This window comes from Betta splendens, chromosome 22 (assembly GCF_900634795.4).
Source record: "Betta splendens chromosome 22, fBetSpl5.4, whole genome shotgun sequence".
Lineage (NCBI taxonomy): Eukaryota > Metazoa > Chordata > Actinopteri > Anabantiformes > Osphronemidae > Betta > Betta splendens.
Genome location: NC_040900.2, coordinates 10,375,191 through 10,394,509, shown reverse-complemented (window position 1 = coordinate 10,394,509; position 19,319 = coordinate 10,375,191). Strand labels below are relative to the sequence as shown.

The 19,319-nt window shown below is 49.0% G+C and overlaps 2 protein-coding genes across 5 annotated transcripts in view; both read left to right on the top strand.

Annotated features, from left to right (window-relative positions):
• The window catches only part of arhgef10 (Rho guanine nucleotide exchange factor (GEF) 10), a 33,228-nt gene extending 19,078 nt beyond the window's left edge, over nucleotides 1-14,150 (top strand). For all 3 annotated transcript variants that reach the window (XM_029139763.3, XM_029139761.3, XM_029139762.3), the window contains 11 exons: nucleotides 166-281; nucleotides 1,149-1,276; nucleotides 2,474-2,574; nucleotides 2,754-2,875; nucleotides 3,733-3,819; nucleotides 3,973-4,199; nucleotides 4,354-4,511; nucleotides 7,307-7,449; nucleotides 8,558-8,732; nucleotides 12,711-12,833; nucleotides 12,984-14,150. In XM_029139763.3, coding sequence (XP_028995596.1) covers nucleotides 166-281; nucleotides 1,149-1,276; nucleotides 2,474-2,574; nucleotides 2,754-2,875; nucleotides 3,733-3,819; nucleotides 3,973-4,199; nucleotides 4,354-4,511; nucleotides 7,307-7,449; nucleotides 8,558-8,732; nucleotides 12,711-12,833; nucleotides 12,984-13,483 — 1,880 coding nt within the window. In that variant the 3' untranslated portion in view covers nucleotides 13,484-14,150. The remainder of the gene's footprint in view (nucleotides 1-165; nucleotides 282-1,148; nucleotides 1,277-2,473; nucleotides 2,575-2,753; nucleotides 2,876-3,732; nucleotides 3,820-3,972; nucleotides 4,200-4,353; nucleotides 4,512-7,306; nucleotides 7,450-8,557; nucleotides 8,733-12,710; nucleotides 12,834-12,983) is intronic.
• An 831-nt stretch (nucleotides 14,151-14,981) lies between these two features.
• On the top strand, nucleotides 14,982-19,064 carry LOC114848890 (kelch repeat and BTB domain-containing protein 11). Of its 2 annotated transcripts, none has more exons than XM_041069271.2 (2): nucleotides 14,982-15,365; nucleotides 16,002-19,064. In XM_041069271.2, the coding sequence occupies exon 2, from the start codon at nucleotides 16,066-16,068 to the stop codon at nucleotides 17,893-17,895; it is 1,830 nt and encodes a 609-aa protein (XP_040925205.1). In that variant the 5' UTR covers nucleotides 14,982-15,365; nucleotides 16,002-16,065; the 3' UTR covers nucleotides 17,896-19,064. The 2 variants fall into 2 exon arrangements, with proteins under 2 accessions (XP_040925205.1, XP_028995621.1); XM_029139788.3 differs by having other exon boundaries at nucleotides 14,983-15,503.
• Nucleotides 19,065-19,319: the final 255 nt, after the last annotated feature.

The window sequence follows — 19,319 nt, the reverse complement described above, 5'->3', positions numbered from 1 at the left end:
GGAAACTCTTTCACAGGTTTTTTTTTAGCTCATATGTTGACTTTTAATTTCCCTCTTGTTCTTCTTCTCTGTAGAGCCGGTCGCATTTATTTCAGTGGTTATAAGCAGCAAATTGCTAAAACTAAAAAAAGGGCTGTTTTAATAATAAAGTGTTTTTGTGTGTAGACAAGCTGTACATGGGCCCCGGTCAGTTGTACCAGGATCTGCAAAACTTGATCCATGATCTCAGCCTGGTCAACCAGATCTCCAACATGATCAGCAGCCTCAAAGGAAACTATCAGGTACTAAATATATCAGGCATCTTAAAATGTGTCACAGATTGTTTTTTTGATGAACAGATTATCTTTAGCATTTGTTAAAGTATTTATTAAAATGCTGGGTAGCTCAGCAAAGTTTCCCCCACTCTACCCCAGGAATCACATTCATGATGTTTCTCTTCAAATGTCCCAGATGGGCTGACTGTAGTACTGTAGGCATATAATGTTTGAGCTGTGGAATGTGCCAGCATGGGCAGACCTGGACTCCCTTATGTGTTCATTTGCCCCATTCAAGCCTGTGGGGACACACACACACACACACACACACACACAGGCCTGTCTGTGTCTGTGTTGGTGGAGTGGAGGCTGTGTTTGTGCTGTGCTGGGGGGTCTGTCAGAGGCAGCGTCACAGAGGAGCTTTCAGGAAGACGGCTCCCACAGACGCAGTGAGGGACAGGCTGCTGGGGAAAAGAGGCGGCAGGACTGAGATGTTTGAGCTGTCAGCTGCCAAAAAGATTCTCAGTACCACATTTCATAACCTAAATGTTACTGCCAAGACCGTAAATACAAACAGGTACTGGATGTTATGTAAGGTTTATTTTAGGAACACTTTAAACCTTCTAGATAAATTATCTAGAGGGTTGAAGTTACTTTACGCAAATGATTTTTTGAAACATAAGCACCAGTTTTATTATTACTGTGTGTGTGTTTTTAGTAAATGCAAAACACAGTGTGTTTACCATCAAACTGACACACTTGCATTATATTCCTTTATACATCATTAGGTTCTGATGGATGGGGGTGTAGATGTAGTGGTACAATTAAATCTTGTGTTACATCCTTTAACCTCCTCTCCTATACATATTCTCCCTGCTTCCCTTATGTATGCAGAACGTAAACCCAACCGTGGCCCAGGACTGGGTATCTGGTCTCCAGAGGCTGATACTGAAGAAAGAGGAGGAGATCAGGGCAGCTGACCGGTGTAGGATCCAGCTCCAACTGCCTGGAAAACAAGACAAGTCTGTTGTTTTTACACATACTGTAAAAAAAAAAAAGCTTAACATTATTTGTCAAACAGACAGACTTTTAATACTCGTTAGGAGAGTATTAGAGTTATAAGCCATTAAATTGACAATGTGTGTCCTGGGTTTGCCTTTATCCCCTCTTAGCCTGCTTTTTATTCCATCCTCTCCTATAGACGGCTTCTCTGTGTTTGGGAATAAGTGCTACAGCTGTTGCCGGAGCTCATGCTGCACATTTACACACCCTGTTAGAGTTTGCGCCCTCAAGGGTGCCCTTTGCTTTGCCCTTTCCTCGTTGGCACTCTGCGGAACATTACTGTCTCTGCCCTTCTGTCTCGCTGTCACTTCCTCACTGCGCTCCTAATCCCCGCAGCATTTAGCTGGTGAGATTATCCATGGGTATGTTTGGAAACACAGCTGTGCCTCTCCGATTCCTCCCATGATCCCTCAATTGCCAAACACATCGCCGTCAAACAGTGACAGGAGGGATGACGTTCATACAGGAACCCCTCCCCAGACTCGCGCACGCAGACGATGTGTATAGTACATGTGCACGGAAGCTGCTGAGAGAAGTGATAATTGACATTGACTTCTATTGCCTTTCTGTCACATCCTGTCATTTCAGTCAGGGTGGAATGAGCAGACTCATGTTCCCCGTTGTCACAGATTCACTAAATAGAGCTCTTTCTGTTTCATCATAGTGGGTATTATACTTTATTGATGCTAACCAGTGAAATGGTTTATTCACCAACATTCAGGCATTAACCCGACTCTGTAGAGTGAGATGTGTCATGCAAATTCAACCCAGTGGTTGACACCTCTCAGAGCATTAATCATTCATCTAAATCGTATTTAAAGAACTCTGATGTTTGGCTCAAAACACTTCCAACAAATTTAGTTCTCTCTGCAATACAAGACTTTTAAATATGACTTCAAATGTTCTGCAACATTAAAAATGGTGTAGTCACAGTTCTGTGATACAATGTCCAAGCACCAAAAAACACACATTGGTTTGTCTAATGTTCCGTAAAGGGCAGCTATGAAATGTGACCTTCTCCCTACAATAGCATCTTTATACAATAGTATACTTCACATCAGAACTCTTTCAAAATTACAGTATAGTAGAAGCACCAAAGAATAAAATTTCAGAATTTCATTCTGTATCATAATTAGTGTTTTATGCTCTGTTGGCAGGTCGGGGAAACCCACTTATTTTAGTGCAGTGTTCAACACTCTGAGCCCAGCTATCAAACAGTCATGGATCAGTAACTTGCAAATGGCCAAGCTGGCACTAGGTACAGTATACTGTCTGGATGCTCCTTTGCACAGTTGTGTACCATATTTATAAAGTTTATTTAGAGTAGTTTTTATTGATTCACATGGTGTTGTTCTTTCCCAGCCTTTGCTTTTTCAGATTTTGTTCGCTAGTCGTATATAGGGTTTTAGATTTATCATATGTCTGCTTTTGTATCAGAGGAGGACAACCTGCACGGCTGGTTCTTCGCAGAGGATGATGGGAATCACATCAAAAAACAGAAGCACCCGCTTCTGCTTCGACAGATGCCTGTGGTCATGTCAAAGCTGCAGGAGTTCAAGGTGAGACCTTTTCTCACTTCAAAAGTGAGGAGACGTGAGCACAGTGTCAGTGCCATAATCATGTTTTCCTTTATTTCCAGTTTTATTTTGGACTTCCTGTTTTGTTTTCAGTCTGCCTGTTTCTCTTCCTGCCAGTTTTAACTAGTCATGCGATTTACCAGCTGTTTTGAGTTAGTTGTTAGTTCTGTGATTTAAGCTCCAGTACTCACCTGTTCCAGTTGCCGGACCTTTTTCCATGTTACCCGTTTGTTCAGGCTTCCAGCGCCCCAGTAAGTCTGTGGGTTTGTCTCGTGCCTGTTTTGACCTTGCCTTTTGCCTTGTCCCTGCCTGTACGTTTGCCGGAGTATTGGATTTAGCGGTTTTGATCGCTGCCTGCCCCCCCGACTGCCCTGCTGCCTGGTGTTGTGTGCTGTTGCAATAAAAAAACTCCTTTACCCAGCCCTGTCTCTACGCTGTGCGTTTGGGTCCTCACCTGGCTACACCTGCCGTCCGGTGCCAGGAGATGCTCCATGGGTTATGTTGTGTAACTTTGTCAGCGCATGGTGACGCTGCCGGCTGGTTGAATCAATTGGTTGAACCACGATGCTAATAATGTCAAGGTTTGATCCTTATGTGGGCCAGAGGGCTTTTTAAATTTGTGTGCTGAATGGCCGTTGAAATACACATGTCCACAACAATGAAACTCATATGATCTACATATATTGTAATTTCATCTTTCATCACTTTTAGCACTTTTAGGTCATTTAGTTGGATTTATTTTTCTTCTCAGTAATTGGATACACTTGTTTATTTAGGTTATCAAACTCTATTCCAGTATTGATCTGGTATAAAATATAATCACCTCTGTTCTGTCACAGGTGGAGTGTGCCGTTCACAACCCAGAACCCCACATCAACACAGAGAGCACAGCGGACTCTCCTGCTGTGGGTCATGGTTGTGTCTGGGTGAGACACTTTTTCTTTGTTGAAATAAAAACTCACAATGCTAGCCTTCATTTCATCAATAACTTGAAACTAGTTTTATATTGTGATGTCTAGAGCAGTGTGAAACCATCTACTGTATATAAATCATGGTCCTGTTTGTTTCTCTCGTTTCAGGTTGCGAGTTGCACCAACCAGATGGGTCAGATAGCCATAGTGGCCATGCAGAGCTCCAGCCCGAAGGTGACTGAGTGTTTCAATGTCGAGTCTCGTATCCTCTGCATGGCCTTTGTCCCTGCTGAGCAACCCCAGGAGAACGGTGAGCAGGTCCCCGAAAATGAGCCCGTCTCCCCAGCGACAGCCGGCAATACTCCCAGTGTCTGTCTGGGCATGGAGGACGGCAGGTGTGCAAGCTTTGACTTTAGTGTGTGAAAGTGTAAAAAGAAATAGAAGCCAATAAAAGCTTTTACTCACGTATTAATATTTATTAGAAAAGCAGATATCAGTAGCATTTATTAAAGCATCACTTGTATTGTTGTAATCTTATTTCCTATTTAGCATCATCGTATATAAGAGCAGCCAACGTTCTAAGAAGGTCCGTCTGCAGCATTTCTTCACGCCAGACAAGTCCACAGTCACCAGTCTCGTCTACAAGAGGCACTGTCTTTATGTTGGCCTGGTCAGCGGCTCTGTGGCAGTGTACTCCCGATCCCAAGGTGTGTGTGTGTGTGTGTGTGTGTGTGTGTGTGTGTGTGTGTGTGTGTGTGTGTGTGTGTGTGTGTGTGTGTGTGTGTGTGTGTGTGTGTGTGTGTGTGTGTGTGTGTGTTTGCGCGTGTGTGTTGCGCGTGTGTGCGCAATAGGAGGTTGCACAGGTCACAAGTCTGTGATCAGGTTATTGGGTACAGGGTACTGTTATTGCTTATTCACTGAGCTAATTAAACTGAAGCGTGTAGGTGTACGCAGACATTGTTTACTCAAATATTTAGTCTCCACTACCCTAGAATTTAGTAAGTTTAACCATAATTGGGTTCGTACTTTAATATGAGCCCTGCTGCTTTCTTCACATCTTGGTTGTGGGATTTAGCAACTCGTAACACGCTGCTCATATTAAGTTACTAAAGTACTGAAACAACCAAGGAACATGCTTTTGGACTTTTTCCAGCTGCAGGCAGAAAGCAGTATTGTCTAACAGTCTCAAGAGGTCTGGCCTTTTCTAATATAAGCGTTATTGTGGGTCCTCACACGTGGTTTTGTGACCCTCTCTGATATGATCGCATACTGTATGAATCAGAGGTTCTCTGTGCAGGGTTCAGGGTCCCCTCTTCTCATTTGGCTTGACTGTCTGGAGAAGCCGGTCTGTCAAGGGTGACCTACAGTATTTGTTGTTTTCTTGTACACATATGCACAGACACAGTATAAAATCTGGGCTAGACTCATCACGTTTCCCAGGAACAGGAACATCTTCATTTTTGATTCCTTTTATTCTTCTTCTTTGTCTGCTGTGTGACATACCATGGGCAAAGATAAGTACATGTTGTGGAACAAAAGACAGCACAATCCTTGTTATCCCTGCCAAATGTAACTATACAGTAGGTACTCTCTGTATTATTATCTTAGGCCACTGCTGTTTGAAGAATCCTTCAAATCGCCATATGACTCAAAGTAGATCTGTTAATATCATGGTTGGCCTGAAGAGGAATCGAAACAGAAACTGGGTTTGTTTACCACCATTCACACTGTTTTGGCAACCTCTATTGTTTTTATGAACATGTCACAGATGTGTGTGGGTTTCTAGCTGAATGTTGGAACACGCAGCAGTTCAGCAGTTTCAGTAGCTGATCTCATCGTTCCTCACCGCTGCTGTGTCACATTAATTCCCAGGAGCGCGTCCTGGGCCCCGGCGCGTCGCGTTTGCAGGATTTGTACCCATCAACAGCTCCGTCACTGTCACCGAGACATGATGCCTTCTGCTGAAACCATGACTCACGCCGCCTGGTTCGTCTGGGAGACTGGAGCCCGCGCCGCTGTTGTAATGCAGCTCGGCTCTGCCTCTGCTCCATTAGCATTTAAAGTAGGCCCACGCTGCACAGGAGAAGGGAAACAATCGGCCTAAACCCTTTTGATGTCGAACCTCTCTGCTGATGAAAGCCGGCTGTTAACGGATGAGTAATGGGCTGTTGAGGAGCACTGAACAGACAGTGGCTCTGTCTTTAAAGCCGTCTGTGCTGAGTTGTCCTGCGTGGAAATGTTGATGCAGTGTCTGACTGTGGCCAGTCAGCCTCATTCTGCCATGCTTGTTACTCTCTGTCCCCCTGCTTCTCAATCTCACACACTGTTAGTCAGCACAATCACTTGGCAAATGTCACACGTCACAGAGAGTCAGCGGAGGCTATAAACCCCCCTCTGCGCTTCTGCATTGTCCACTTCATTGCTTTTTTCCTTGGAGATTGTCCTCTTGTCTTGTTTGTTGTTGCATTGTCTGCAGAAAATGATAAAGTTTGACAGCATTCACTGGCTCACGCGCTGTTGTTTGCTGCAGCTGATGTGGCAATGAAGGAACGCTACTGTTGGAGAAGTGCGATGTGGGTAGGCTTCAGAGGGGAGGACTTACATAAGCCCGCAATTTGGCACTAATGTGGAGTTTTTTTTTTCAATTTCTTTTCTCAAGGAGGAGTTTCACCTACACGAAATGATTATTAGAATAATATACACGGTGCATAGCTGGGAAACTGAACCCAACTTCCCCCTTTCATAGATTACCTCCACTTTCCCGGTCATGACTGTACCTCTGCACATCTCTCCCTGCATGGCATCTCTGCCTTCAATAGGAGCTTTTGTGCCTTCTGTTAGACAAACACTTTTGGTGAGGCCTCGCTCCCTTCCTGACCCAGATTAGCTGGAAGAATGCGGTATCTGGAGGAAATGAAGTTTGTATTCGAGGCAGGGAGCTCCTGGCTGAACGCGGAGATCGGTGCCTTTTAGATATTACCGTTTTCTCTGTCAGACAGTTTATCCAATTCATACCGGGCGATTTTAACGGCTGCTCGAATGCTGTGTTTTAAATTTGTAACGTCGCTGCATGGGCTGCTTTGCTGCAGCAGAACTGGCACCGAAGGTGCGAGGCACATGTACTGTAGAACAGAGTGTGTGGGAGGTGCGTGTGGGATCGGGCTCGGCTCTGACTAATGCCTCGCAGCCGATCTATATTCATAGTGAAGGCTGTGAAAACCATCAATGGCCACTCCACTATGAAATTATAAATGCAGATGCCCTTTATAGATGACATTTATTGAGACAGAGTGGCTGTTACTGTATTCTTCATGTGAAGTGTGAGCCATTTAGTGGAGACTCTTACAGCAATAAAAGCCAGAGGTTTATGTTGCTGATTATAACGCAGTGATAGTAATATTACTTTTTGGGTTGATGGATGTATTGCTTCATCAGAAGCTGTACATTTGTATATAAATCTATTACAGTTTAGTTCTTTAGGGTCTTGTGTCTGTTGTTACAGATGGTTTGTGGAGCTGTGAGAAGCCCAAACTGCTGAAGCTGGGAGTGCTGCCAGTTAAGGCGATGTTGGCTGTGGAGGAGCACCTCTGGGCATCGTCAGGTGGACAGGTCTTCATCATCAGCACCCACACGCATTCTGTGGAGGTACGTACGCTTCTTATTCGTGTATCCGTCCAAGTCTGTCGAGCTCAGATAAAACCATACCATGATGGAGTTGATCATTCTCAGGCCTATGGGAAAGTCTGCCTGTAATGCGACAGACCAGAACAAGAACAAAATCAAAGGCATCATTTGGAGAGGATGTTGTTTGCAAAGATTGACTAATTATAGGGAGCAGGGGAGGAGCACGTCCTGAGCATATAAAGATTAGATAAGGCAGGAAGTGACACATCATCAGCAAACTAAGTGGGGAAACGGCTGAGGTTGAATTGACTGTGAAGTGGTTGTTGAGTGTTGGTATATTTCTTCATCCACATTTGTTTATCTTCTGTCCTATGTTTTCTAAAATGTGGCCACTGAAGGTCTGTCAGATCAGATCTCCTGCTCTCTCTCAGCCCATATCCTGTATTATTGCTGCTGTTCCCTGGATGCATGTGACCACACTGGCCTGGTTTAGGGAAAAGGAAGCACCTTCCATGGATCCAGGAATAGTAACGGCTCTCTGACATGCTCTCGCTCATAATCAGTTTAGTCTCATTAAGCTCATTATGTTGGACCACCTGCCTGTCTCACTCCCTCTCTCTCAATAATGTCAAAAAGGGTAATAAAAGTAGACTAAGTATAAATTCATCCACTCTTACCAATGACACTGGCACTTCCTACTTCTCTTGTGCTTCTGTTGGCACAATTTTGGAGCCCTGTACTATGACCCATGTGAAAGGACTCTCCTTAGCCAAACATAGCTCCACCTACACAAGACGCAATGTGTGGTGAGGTTATGTAACTCATGGCAATGTAGAAAGCCTAGTTTACTGGACTAAACACAGTAAATCTGAAATAGTCTCAGAATGGTAGAAATATAGTATTGGCCATTCACTGAGGTATTTATTTATTTGGCCATATTTGCTGTTGTCTGTCATGGTAAGGCATAATCACAGGGTCCCAGACATAACAACCACTGACAACACATGAGCTGCCACAGTCCAAACAGACAGGTTATGGTTCTGTGTGTTGACTGGTATTCACGCCGCTTTTCAAATGGCTAGATGGACCTACAGTACGTGCTATCATCCTGTCCTGTCGTCCCACCCAGAGGCAGCTGGAGGCCCACCAGGAGGAGGGCATGGTGGTGTCCCACATGGTGGTGGCCGGTGTGGGCATCTGGATCGCCTTCAGCTCCGGCTCCACACTCCGCCTTTTCCACACAGAGACCCTGGAGCACCTGCAGGACATTAACATCGCCACCCCAGTGCACAGCGTACTGCCCGGTAGGACCGCGTACAGTATTCATTTGGAGACTAACAAAGCAATGATTGGGAAAATATGAGGGATTCACCCCTTTTAACCACCCCCGCTTCCGTCTCTCTGCTGGCCCTTGAGTATGTGATCTGCATGCCTGACTGAGGCTGAGCCCTTTTAGTGAGTGACAAAGAGCAGCCAAGCAAAGCTCCTACGCCGTGATACAGTAATTGTTCATTCATGTTCAACCACTTATTCGAAAACAGATGTTTTCAAGTCGGGAGCTGTCACACGGGTTCCACTGCTGTCTTCTTACCTGGTGCCTCTCAGCTCCTGTTATGGCAGGTTTGTCAAGATATGTGGGAATTCTTTTAACTCTTTGGATCAACAAATCTACACAAGTGCAAGAGGATCTGAGGCCTATTTCTTCAGACGAACACGCTGGAGTTTTAGTGTAAACGCAGGGTTGTCTCTTCTTTCAAAGGTGATTTACTTTACTTTAATCGCCCCCAACACAATGACTCACCTCAGGTCCCTGATTATGTAAGGCACCACCACTGTAAACCTGTCATTAGAGACAAATGAAGCATAACCTCCAGACAATGTGAACCCACATGAATTATATTCTGTGAGAACACTGCTTTCAGTGTCTGTGGGTGTGATCTACCTCTAAGACTGGTTGTGTTAGTGTGGGGGTTGTCGTCACAGCAGATCGTATTGTTTTTAGCAGGTTCCCTCCCCGTGCCAAGGATATTCAGATAAAATCACTCTTGTGTGTGACTACTGTCCCAGACTGAAGTCATTAGAGCAGCCTGTAGCTTTGGATCTCGTAATCCGCCGTGTTACATCAGCTTGACCCAAAAACACGCAGTCCAAAAGGATGAACGTACTGCTTCTTTTTTTTTCCAGTGGAGGTTTCTTCTGCAGCGAAGCAGGGATTTGTGCAGTCCAGTCGCTGCTGCTTTTCATTTCTGTCTCTTTCAAGCTTGGTACCGCAGACAGCTGTGGGTTTGCATCACATTTTCGAAGTTGCCTTGGCAGTTTTAGAGTAATGTTTTTGACAGCGGGTTCTTCTTGATGGTGAACTCAAGTGGTTTTTTAACCTTTTGATCTCCTACAAAGCAGCATTTATTAGTCATGTAATTCACTTTCACAGGGCGAGTTTAATTGTGACTTGGAGCATCTATGAAGAAAAAAATAGTTTGTGTAAAGGGTTAAAAACAAACTGCTACACAGAACGATCCTCTCAGGTTTTAGTATCCGTGGTTACAGATCATCCACTGTGGCACAATGATCGTGTAGCATCAAGCATCTGATAGAAAAGATTTATTTTAGATTTATTTACAAATCCAAGCATCCTTGAGGAAATCGTTAATTGCGACCAAAAATGTAGGAACTACTCAAGTGTGTCTGTGCTCTCTGGTTATTGTGGGGAAAAGCCAAATCTGATAATCAGCACTGAGGGTAACAAGTGGACTCTGTGCTTGACAGATGTAAACGATAAAAGCAGCCTCGCTGCCGATATTAGCTAATAGGATCCATGCGACCGCAGAGGAAGCGAGTCCTGAGTCAGACCACCGCGCATGAAAGCTTTCATCCCCTGGGCATCGCCATTAAGACCGCGCTTCCCCTGATAACCGTCACGGTGCGGCTGTCAGTCAGCACAAAGGTTCCTGCATCGAATTTACAACCGCACAAGCTGTTGTGCGGTTGTAACAAGTATTCATAAAGCTTTTATGTATGAAATCCACCTGTCGGCTCTGTCTGTCTGCCAACCGCTGGCTACGGAGGAGGGCGTGAGGGGAAAATGGGCTGCAGGGGCTGATGGGATTGGAAGTGCCAAGCAGAGAGTTCGTGCAGGATGGACGGCCCACAGTGGACGTGTCAGGGAAAGAAGCGCCTCGGTGAGGCGGAGGCCAGAAATCCGAAGTAGAGGGAAAACACATTCCATGAATCCGCTGTTTGATTCTACAGGAAGTCCTCGTTAGTTCGCGGGGAGATTAAGTTACACACCCTAATGCGATTTGCCCTCGTCTGCAGAACCGGACTTAGAACTTAGAACCGATGCCCCGGACAATATCAGCTCCAGAGAAAAGGAACGCGGGGCGTTGTCTGCTGGCGAATTCCTCCGTGAACGGTGCAGTATTAAATGCAGGTGGTGCTCTAGGTGAGGTTATCCTCCTCATGTTTGTGCCTGTCGGAGCTAGCTCCCTCTGCTGCAGTCTGCAATACGCAGTAGGTTAAGACATAAAAGCCGTAATAATCAGTGTAAATGATGGTAAGTATTGTGCAGTAAAACTGACACTCAAGTCTGAATCTCAGGGAGTTAGGAATGAAATAAATCAGGATTCAGGCAAAAGTTTCTTATAAGCGCTTGATAAAGTGATGGGCTGTTCTAGGAGGGCGTCTCAGGATGGTGGCTCCGCGGCTGCCTTGCTGCTCTCTGACCTAAATAGGCAGCCATGCATGGCCCGATGGGAGACAAACGCCCGGGGGGGGTCAGTAAATAACACCTCCAGCTTTTCTTTGTTTGAATGCCAGCCTTATTGCGGTCGCTTCATGCTCTTAATCTGCCAACCTGCCCCGCGAAGTTGCTCCCAACTCGCCAGGTTTTAATGTCTGCCTGTTTCATGCACGTGAGCCACTGGTGGACTGAACCAACCACTGGATGGTGCAGTCATGTGCTGTATAGTGCTGAGCTAAAGTGGCTAACATGGAGTCTGCTCCTGGGAATGCGGCAGTCTTACAGTGGGCGCAATGTAAGCAATGAGTGTGTAAATTCCAAGGGATTGAAATTCTGCCTTCTTGCGTTTTTGCTGATCTCGGTTATTTCTAGACTTACTGAATGGCTGTCATTGTGTTTTATTACTGTGTAATGTTTGGGATTTACTCCTCCCTCCTGCTGTCGGTTGTCAGGACTAAGTGCAGATCAAAGTGGTGCTCTGGTGTGGGGCCGGGGCCAAAGCCAGGCTGTGTTGACGTTCACTCTGGATTTATTTTAGTTCGCCCTCTGGGTGGGGAACTCCAAATATTATGAAAGGAGGAAGTTGAGCAAGACCCCCAGTCAGCGGCCCGCGTGTTACTGCTTACTCCAGGCCCTCATTAGAAGCACGTGGGGGGGGGAGCGCAGGGCCCATGGTACCTGTGTGTGTGTGTGCGTGTGTGTGTGCGTGTGTGTGTGCGTGTGTGTGTGCGTGTGTGTGTGTGTGTGTGTGGGGGGGGGTCATCTCTAGTGAGCAGGTCAGGCAGCGAGACTGGCAGCAATTTTTCCTAAAGCCCGAGAGGATTACTCCGAGGGAGGGAGCTCGGGCCAAGCTGTTACTGCGGTAATGACTCATGACAGTCTCGCCTCCCACATAGCAGGCCAGAAAAGGTTCTTATTACAGTTATAAAAAAAAAAATGAAGAGAAAACGTCTGACTAGTTCCCATTTGTTGCAAAACCTATTTCTAAGGCTTTCATGAGGGAACGAGCCAAATTCGCAGGAATGGCTCGCCTGCACCAGCCCGGTCTGCAGGCCTGAGCGGTCCCTCTGAAAGCCTCCATCAGCTCAGCAACCGTGGCTGTTACGCTCCCAAATGGCAACGCCGTAAGTTTTCCTGACTGTCGCAGCTCCCGCAAGATTCCTGAGCGGCATCGCGCGCGGCTCATTCTGGTACATTAGCGCTTTTGTGCTTGTTTGCTTGGCTCGCGGCGAGCTGCGACGCCGCGTTCTCCCTCCTTTCAGACGCTCTAAAGGCCTGCTTTTATTCGCGGCGCCCTCTTCACGTTGCCCTGGAGACAAATAACGTGTTCGGCATCACCGCTGCAGAAGCGCCGCTTCGTTCAGAGCGCTACGCCTCCCCGTCTCCCACGCACCATGCGTTCAGGCCTGCTGAAGTGGCCTGTTAGCCATGGATTATTCTGATGTGCCCCAACGGCGCGTCTCAGCGCGAGGGCCGACGGTTCATCTCTGCCACTGTCAGTAGCTGGTCTGGTGAAAAGCCCCGTGTGGTTGTGTTGCCACAGGGAACCAGAGAGTGTCTGTGAGCAGCCTCCTGGTGTGTTACGGCCTGCTGCTGGTGGGGACCAACCTGGGGGTGACCGTGGCCCTCTCTGTGCCCAGGCTGCAGGGGATTCCTAAAGTCACAGGTAAGACAACGATCAATGGAGCGGAGGGGACCATGAAACAAATGAATAGCTATGATCAGTTGTTCAGTTTACTAGGTTGACTACAGGTCACAGTGTGCGTACTGTACTGAGTAAACCCATAAACCAACCAGTATACATACCTGCTTCCAGGTCGGGGAATGGTGTCTTTGCACGCTCACAACGGCCCGGTCAAGTTCCTCACTATGGCCGCCGCCGTGTGCAACCGGCCCTCCGCCCCCCCGTCCTCCTCCTCCACCTCAGTCCCGGCAAGAGACACGGACGACGCGGACCTCCAGGCTCCCTCGGACCCCGGGCCGACCCCCCCCCAGGGCCGGGCCGTGTGGCTGGGCGAGGCCGGCTGCACCGCCATGGCCCTCCAGGACTCCCTGTCGTCGTCGTCCTGCGGCTCCTTGGCCCCGTCCCAGGGCTCTTTGGAGCACGGGCCCGAGGACGGGGCCCTGTACGACGTGCTCCGCGACCCGGCGCACCACCAGAGAGGCCGGCGAGCCAGCAAGGTGGACGCGGGCTCCCTGCTGGTGGTCTCCGGCGGCTTGGGCCACCGCAGGGTGAACAGGAAGGCCAAGCAGTCGCGACACGAGGACACCACCTCCACCATCATGATCTGGCAGATCCCGTTACTCAGCATGTGACACCAGCCGCAGTGTGCTGGGAACTACATCCCATCAGTTGCGAGAAGAAACTGAAATGCTCTGTGTAAACGTCTAAACTAAACCATCAGTTTTTACAGAAGAATCTGCTTTGAGACTTGGTTTAGAAATTGGGATCAATGAAGACACAAAATGTCTTGAAGTCTTGAATTTCACCCTCTGATAAAGTTGGACGTTGTCCCGTAACAGAGCTAATATGTTTCATCACTCACCAGTGTTTGTACAGTATGTGTTTGTGTCAGTATTTAAAAAAAAAAAGTGAGACTTAAATTCCTGTCCTGCTTAAAAGGGTTTTTAAGTTAGATGTGTACAATTAGGAAGAATGGTTTGGCCACACGTTAGATCTGTTAAGGCCAGAGTTATTAAAAGGACGTCACAGCTCAGGATTGGAGGCGTGGGAGCGTTGATATCAGAGGAAATGTTGAAATCAAATACTGTATCAGCGACTGAATTAGTTGAGAATTCCTGGCTGGCCAGGTTTCTGTCAGTAAAGGGAGGAAAGCTGTTATAACAAGCCAGTTTCTGTCCTAATACGTCTCTGTTTCTCACAGGATATTTAAAAAGAAGATCAAAAAGCTTTTATAATGTGTCACCGTATGTATTTTTACAATGTATATTAACATATTGATAAAAAGACTTGTTTACTGGAGCAACCTTGTGTCTCGGCTCTGAGCGTTTCTGCAGTGGTGGGTGGTGGTTGTGATCCGGTGCAGACGACGAGCCGTGTTCTGCCCCAGTTCTGTGTGCGTGCGGCGACTAGCACCGAGCCCGCGGGCCCTCGGGGGCCCGGCCCCCGGCGCTGCTCTTCCGGGATTTCGCTCCTCGCTCCTGCCGCCGAACACCGAGGGCCAGGACGCTTTCTCTACAAACGCCCACGTCCACGGTTGTGCAACGCTTCTGTAAAAATAAATGACTTCAGCCTCTTTCCCGGCGCTGGGAAGATCCTGAACGATTACCCGCTCCGATTTGTTGCTGGCGTCCGACCAAATGACCTGAACCCAAGATAATATTTAACTTGAGCGAACGCTCATGCGGCTCGTGTTTATTAACTAGTCGTAGATCAGCCCCGTCTCTGTAACCCAGTTAGCGGCTCGTCTGACTGGGTGACGCCATTGCTCGCATGTGGAAACAGCTGTTGATGGAAGCCTTTTGTTGCCTCTCTGACCTCTGAGGTTCCTACGGAAACTCGGGTTCTGTCTCACCGCATCCGTCCTTAGTGAGTCTTTGTTCCCTGAATATCTGGCATTAACGGCCTCTAATCTCACACTGCTCATAGCTGTTTGATGCCCTCTCTCCCTCTCTATTTTAGTATCTGACGGTTGTGGACGCTGGGATAAGAACGTGTCACTGCTGCTGTTGTGCCGTTTTTTAGCACTAATTTCCTGTAAAAGGTCCTTTGCTTATTCCACTTTCTCATAACTGAGTTGCTCCGACCAGGTTGGTACAGCATGTGTTAACACCCCCAGAGCCCCCACCCTCCGTGGAACCCGGCACACGGACGACGCGCGCGGGAATGCCGCATCCCTCGGATCCCGCGTCCCGCGCGCACAACAGTTGGATCCCCTCGCTGTTGACTGTAGGGTTAATACCGACTGGAGGGGGCGTGGCTTCGATCAATAATAACCGCCTCGCTGTAGTGAACTGCGAAAAGAACGACAACAAAAGCCGATGTGCCGACGGCTCCCGGAGCTGATGCCCTTCGCCGTCCAGCACCTCGGCTCGGCACCGCGGGAGGGAGTCGCTCCGCTGCGGCTGCCGTGAAGGAGTCGCCACCTGGACGGGGCCGCTCGGACGTCCACGCGGCCGCGGCGCGCGCGGAGGTGTCCTGCGCGGGAGCGATACGAGAGGCTGCGCGTGAGCCGAGGTGAGCGGATGGGACGGAGCGGCCGGGGTCGTCCGTGAAGTGGACTCTGCTTCCCGACCGACCGCCCGCTTTACGTAACCCAGCTCTGCGGAGGCTCCGGCGGGGACGGCGCCGGTGTCGAGCCGCTCGGAAACGCAGGTAGGTCGCGCCACCGCGAGCGGAAATAAATCCGCCTTTTTGGACGAGAAGTTGTTTTTACCGCACGTCGCCGCGAAACAAACGTGCTCCTGACTCCACGGACCCCGCATCGGGTGGAGCATTTAATCACAAACACGTTCCCCCGTCAAATTGGACATTTAATTCCTCCAGCAGCGCAGTGCCGTGTGCGCATGCGCCGCAATCGTCTCCAGATTACCACAAGTAAACGGGCAGGCAGGATTATTGTCGCAGGAGGTCATGCAGTTTGCAGCCAGAGGAAGCTGCCAGTTGGCATCGCTTCCGCTTCGTGGTCAGTGCGTTTAGTTAGAATGAAACTATGACACACAAGAGGACACATTACAGTTCTTGCAGTTCTTTGTGTTATTATTAGAGAAAGGGCGCCCCTTAGAGAAGAAATACAAGCGTGCAGCCCCAGGAAGACTGCTTCTCGGAGTTTTGATCGTCCTGATTAAATTCCCTCCCTGTTCTTCCTTGCAGGTCAGATTTCGGCTCAGCATGACTGGTGGAGACGCCGTCTCCTAACGCCAGCGAGCACGTCAAGATGAGCGAAGGCCACGCGCCGGGGCCGGGAGCGGACCTCATCCTCGCTGTGAAACCCGACCGGGTCGCGTCTGCTGACGAAGATGGGAGTTTTTGTCCCGGTTACGTCCAGGGACTGCTGAAGGAAAACCAGTTTGAGAAGGAATATCTGCTGGATGGGAGATTGATAGAGAACAACCATGTTGATCATCAGAGCGGTGATGACGCCTTCGTCGCATCAGCTGATCACTCCACTTCCTCTGAAAAGGGCTCCGCTGCGTCCAATCGCGTTGCCGCCATGCAACAAACTTGTACAAGCGAAATCCACAACGGCGCCAGAGCCAAAGTGTCCTACGGTGCCGACCCCCCCTCAGGTGTGTCCGGCCAGGCCCAATGTGAAATCACGAGACCGAACCTGGAGCGCAGCCAGGACGCCGCTCGCACGCCGCCTAAGAAGGAGCCAGATTTGGTCATCGAAGTCGGCGGCCAGACCATCAACGCCCACAAGTCGGTGCTGGCGGAGAAGAGCGACTACTTCAAAGCGCGGCTGTCACGAGACATCCTCAAGGTGAAGGGCGTGAGCTATAAGACCCTGTCCACGCTGATAGACTACGTCTACACCTCGCGCATGAACGTGGGCAAGGACAACGTAGTGGACGTCATCACCGGGGCCAAGATCCTCCAGATCCCCTGCGCCGTGCAGGCGGCCGTGGACTCCATGTCCCAACAAATCACGGCGGAGAACTGCTACGAGATCCTGAGCATCGCCAAGAAGCAGCGGCTGAGCGAGCTGAAGGAGACGGCGTACGCCTTCATGAGCGACAACTTCCTGCAGGTGCTCAAGGACCCGGCGGTGTACGGGCGCCTGACCGGCTCGGAGCGCGACCTCATCCTGAGGAAGAGGATGGACGGGAGGAAGACTCTGATGGTCGCCGAGATCAACGACGTGTTCGACCGCGTCGGGAGCCTGCCGCCGAGCCGCTGCGGCAGCCGCCCGCAGAGCCCCCAGTCCGTGGGCTCGTTGGAGGAGAATCACATGATTTACTACTTCAACCAAAACGCGAACGACTGGCGACCTTTGACCTCCATGCCTGAGGACGTCCACACCAAAGGCTGTGGGATGTGTGCCATGTACAACTACCTGTTCGTGGCGGGGGGGATAAAGGGCTACGGGGACAAGGGCAAGGTTTCAGACCAGGTCTTCTGCTACAACCCCATCACCGACCGCTGGGCCGAGATCAGACCCATGAACCAGGCCCGGGCCCAGCTCAAGCTGGTGTCCATGGACGGCCACCTGTACGCCATCGGCGGCGAGTGTCTGTTCACGGTGGAGAAGTACGACCCCCGCATGGACCGCTGGACCACGGTGGCCCCGCTGCCCAAGGGCGCCTTCGCCGTGGCCCACGAGGCCACCACCTGCAGCGGGGAGCTCTACGTCTCCGGCGGCTCGCTCTTCTACCGCCTCCTCAAGTACGACCCCAAGCGGGACGAGTGGCAGGAGTGTCCGTACAACAACAGCCGCAAGAAGTCCACCGACATGGTGGCGCTCAAGAGCTTCATCTACCGCTTCGACGTCAACCGCGAGGAGGGCATCAACGTCTTCAAGTACAACACCATCGTGAAGATGTGGCACGACTGCGCGGCGCAGCGGCCCGGCAGCCACCTGCCCTTCAGGTGCGCCCTCGTCGACAACTGCGTCTACTGCGTGAACAAGGCGCACACGCTGCGCTTCGTGGTGGAGGAGGAGGACGCGTACTTTGTGGAGGAGACGCTCAGGGCGCCCGTGGAGGCCAAAGGGGTTCTTTTTCCGTTCGTGCTCACTCTGCGTGAAAAGCCGGACAAACCTACATAGTGAGTGTGTGTGTAATCCAGAAGAACCCATAACTGGAGCAATCAGAGGCTTATAGACAGTCTTCAGTGTTCGCTTTCTATCTCAGTGTCTCATTGCCTGCTTGCAACGGAATGTGTGTGTTTGCATGGCGTCGACAGGGTGGAGCCTTGAAAAAGGGGCAACTTTTATAAGCTAAATGAACGAATGAATGCAACTATACACGTACAGTACATGTATCTGGCTGTAGATAACGACACAATGAAAGTGACTGTAGATTATTCCGCATATTTTCTGTATCCGGTTACGTCTGGTGCACTTTTGCATTTAGAATACGTATAGATGGGCAGATGAGAAGCGGTGAACGAGCTCTGATTGATGCAGCCCAGGGTCTATGCAACGGAACACAACGTACAGGAGGTCTGCTGTATTTCACTACTTAATGACTACGGAGTGGAACCTGACTGGAAAAGTACAACACTGCACTAAATAAATTTAAAACAAAGCACCCCAACGCGTTAAAAACAACCACACTCATATTTTTAGATTGAGCACATGCTATTTTTCCTATAGTGCCATACTTGCCAAAGATCAATCATCTGAACACTGCAGCCGGGCTGTAATAAACCTGTTGAGAGGACAATATGTTTTCACAATAAAAGCCCTTCTGGATGCTTTGCTGCTAACACGCACTTTCTAGAAGGCTTATTACACGCGGTTGCTAGGACGACGCTACACGCTCCTGGCAGCCAGGGGGGCCTCGCTCCCCCGCTGCTAGCTTCGCACCAGATGCGGCCGTGCCTCACGTCCACCGTGGCCAGGCTCATGTCTCAAATAACAGTAACAATGCTCTGGCATCGGCACACATTGGTAGGATTTTTTTTTTTTTTACATTCCAGATACCCTTCGTTTAGACGTCGTAACACAGGTGGGCTTTTAGATGGACGCTAACGCTGGTACTGTTGGTTGCTTTTGATTTGTAGGAGTGTCTCCAGGCAGCGAGTGTGACTCCGACAACGTGGATGTGGTTTTAATATATTTGCTGACTGGCACCTGTATTTTTTTGTGAAATTTTGTATGGATTTGCTGACAGTGAAGTGATGCGATACTGCTGCTGGAGGCTTGTTTAAGACTGTTGGATAATGTGTATGAGTAAGAACTAAGTGCTGCAAATAAATATTTTGTGTCTGAAATTTGCTCTTTGCAAACGTATTTGTGACTGAACGCTGGTTATAAATATTTCACCAGTGATCCATGAAGCGTCTTTTGTTTCCTCAGGCTGATGAAGCTACTGTACTGACGAGCAGTAAAACCTTTCAAGCTTAACAAAGGTCAAGTTGCCTTGATTTGCTTCCAGACAACCGCAGCTGGATGACTGAGAAGCTGCATCAGCATATATGTGGTGCAGTGCTGCCATCTACTGGAAGGCGACTGTAACAGCAGCCAGT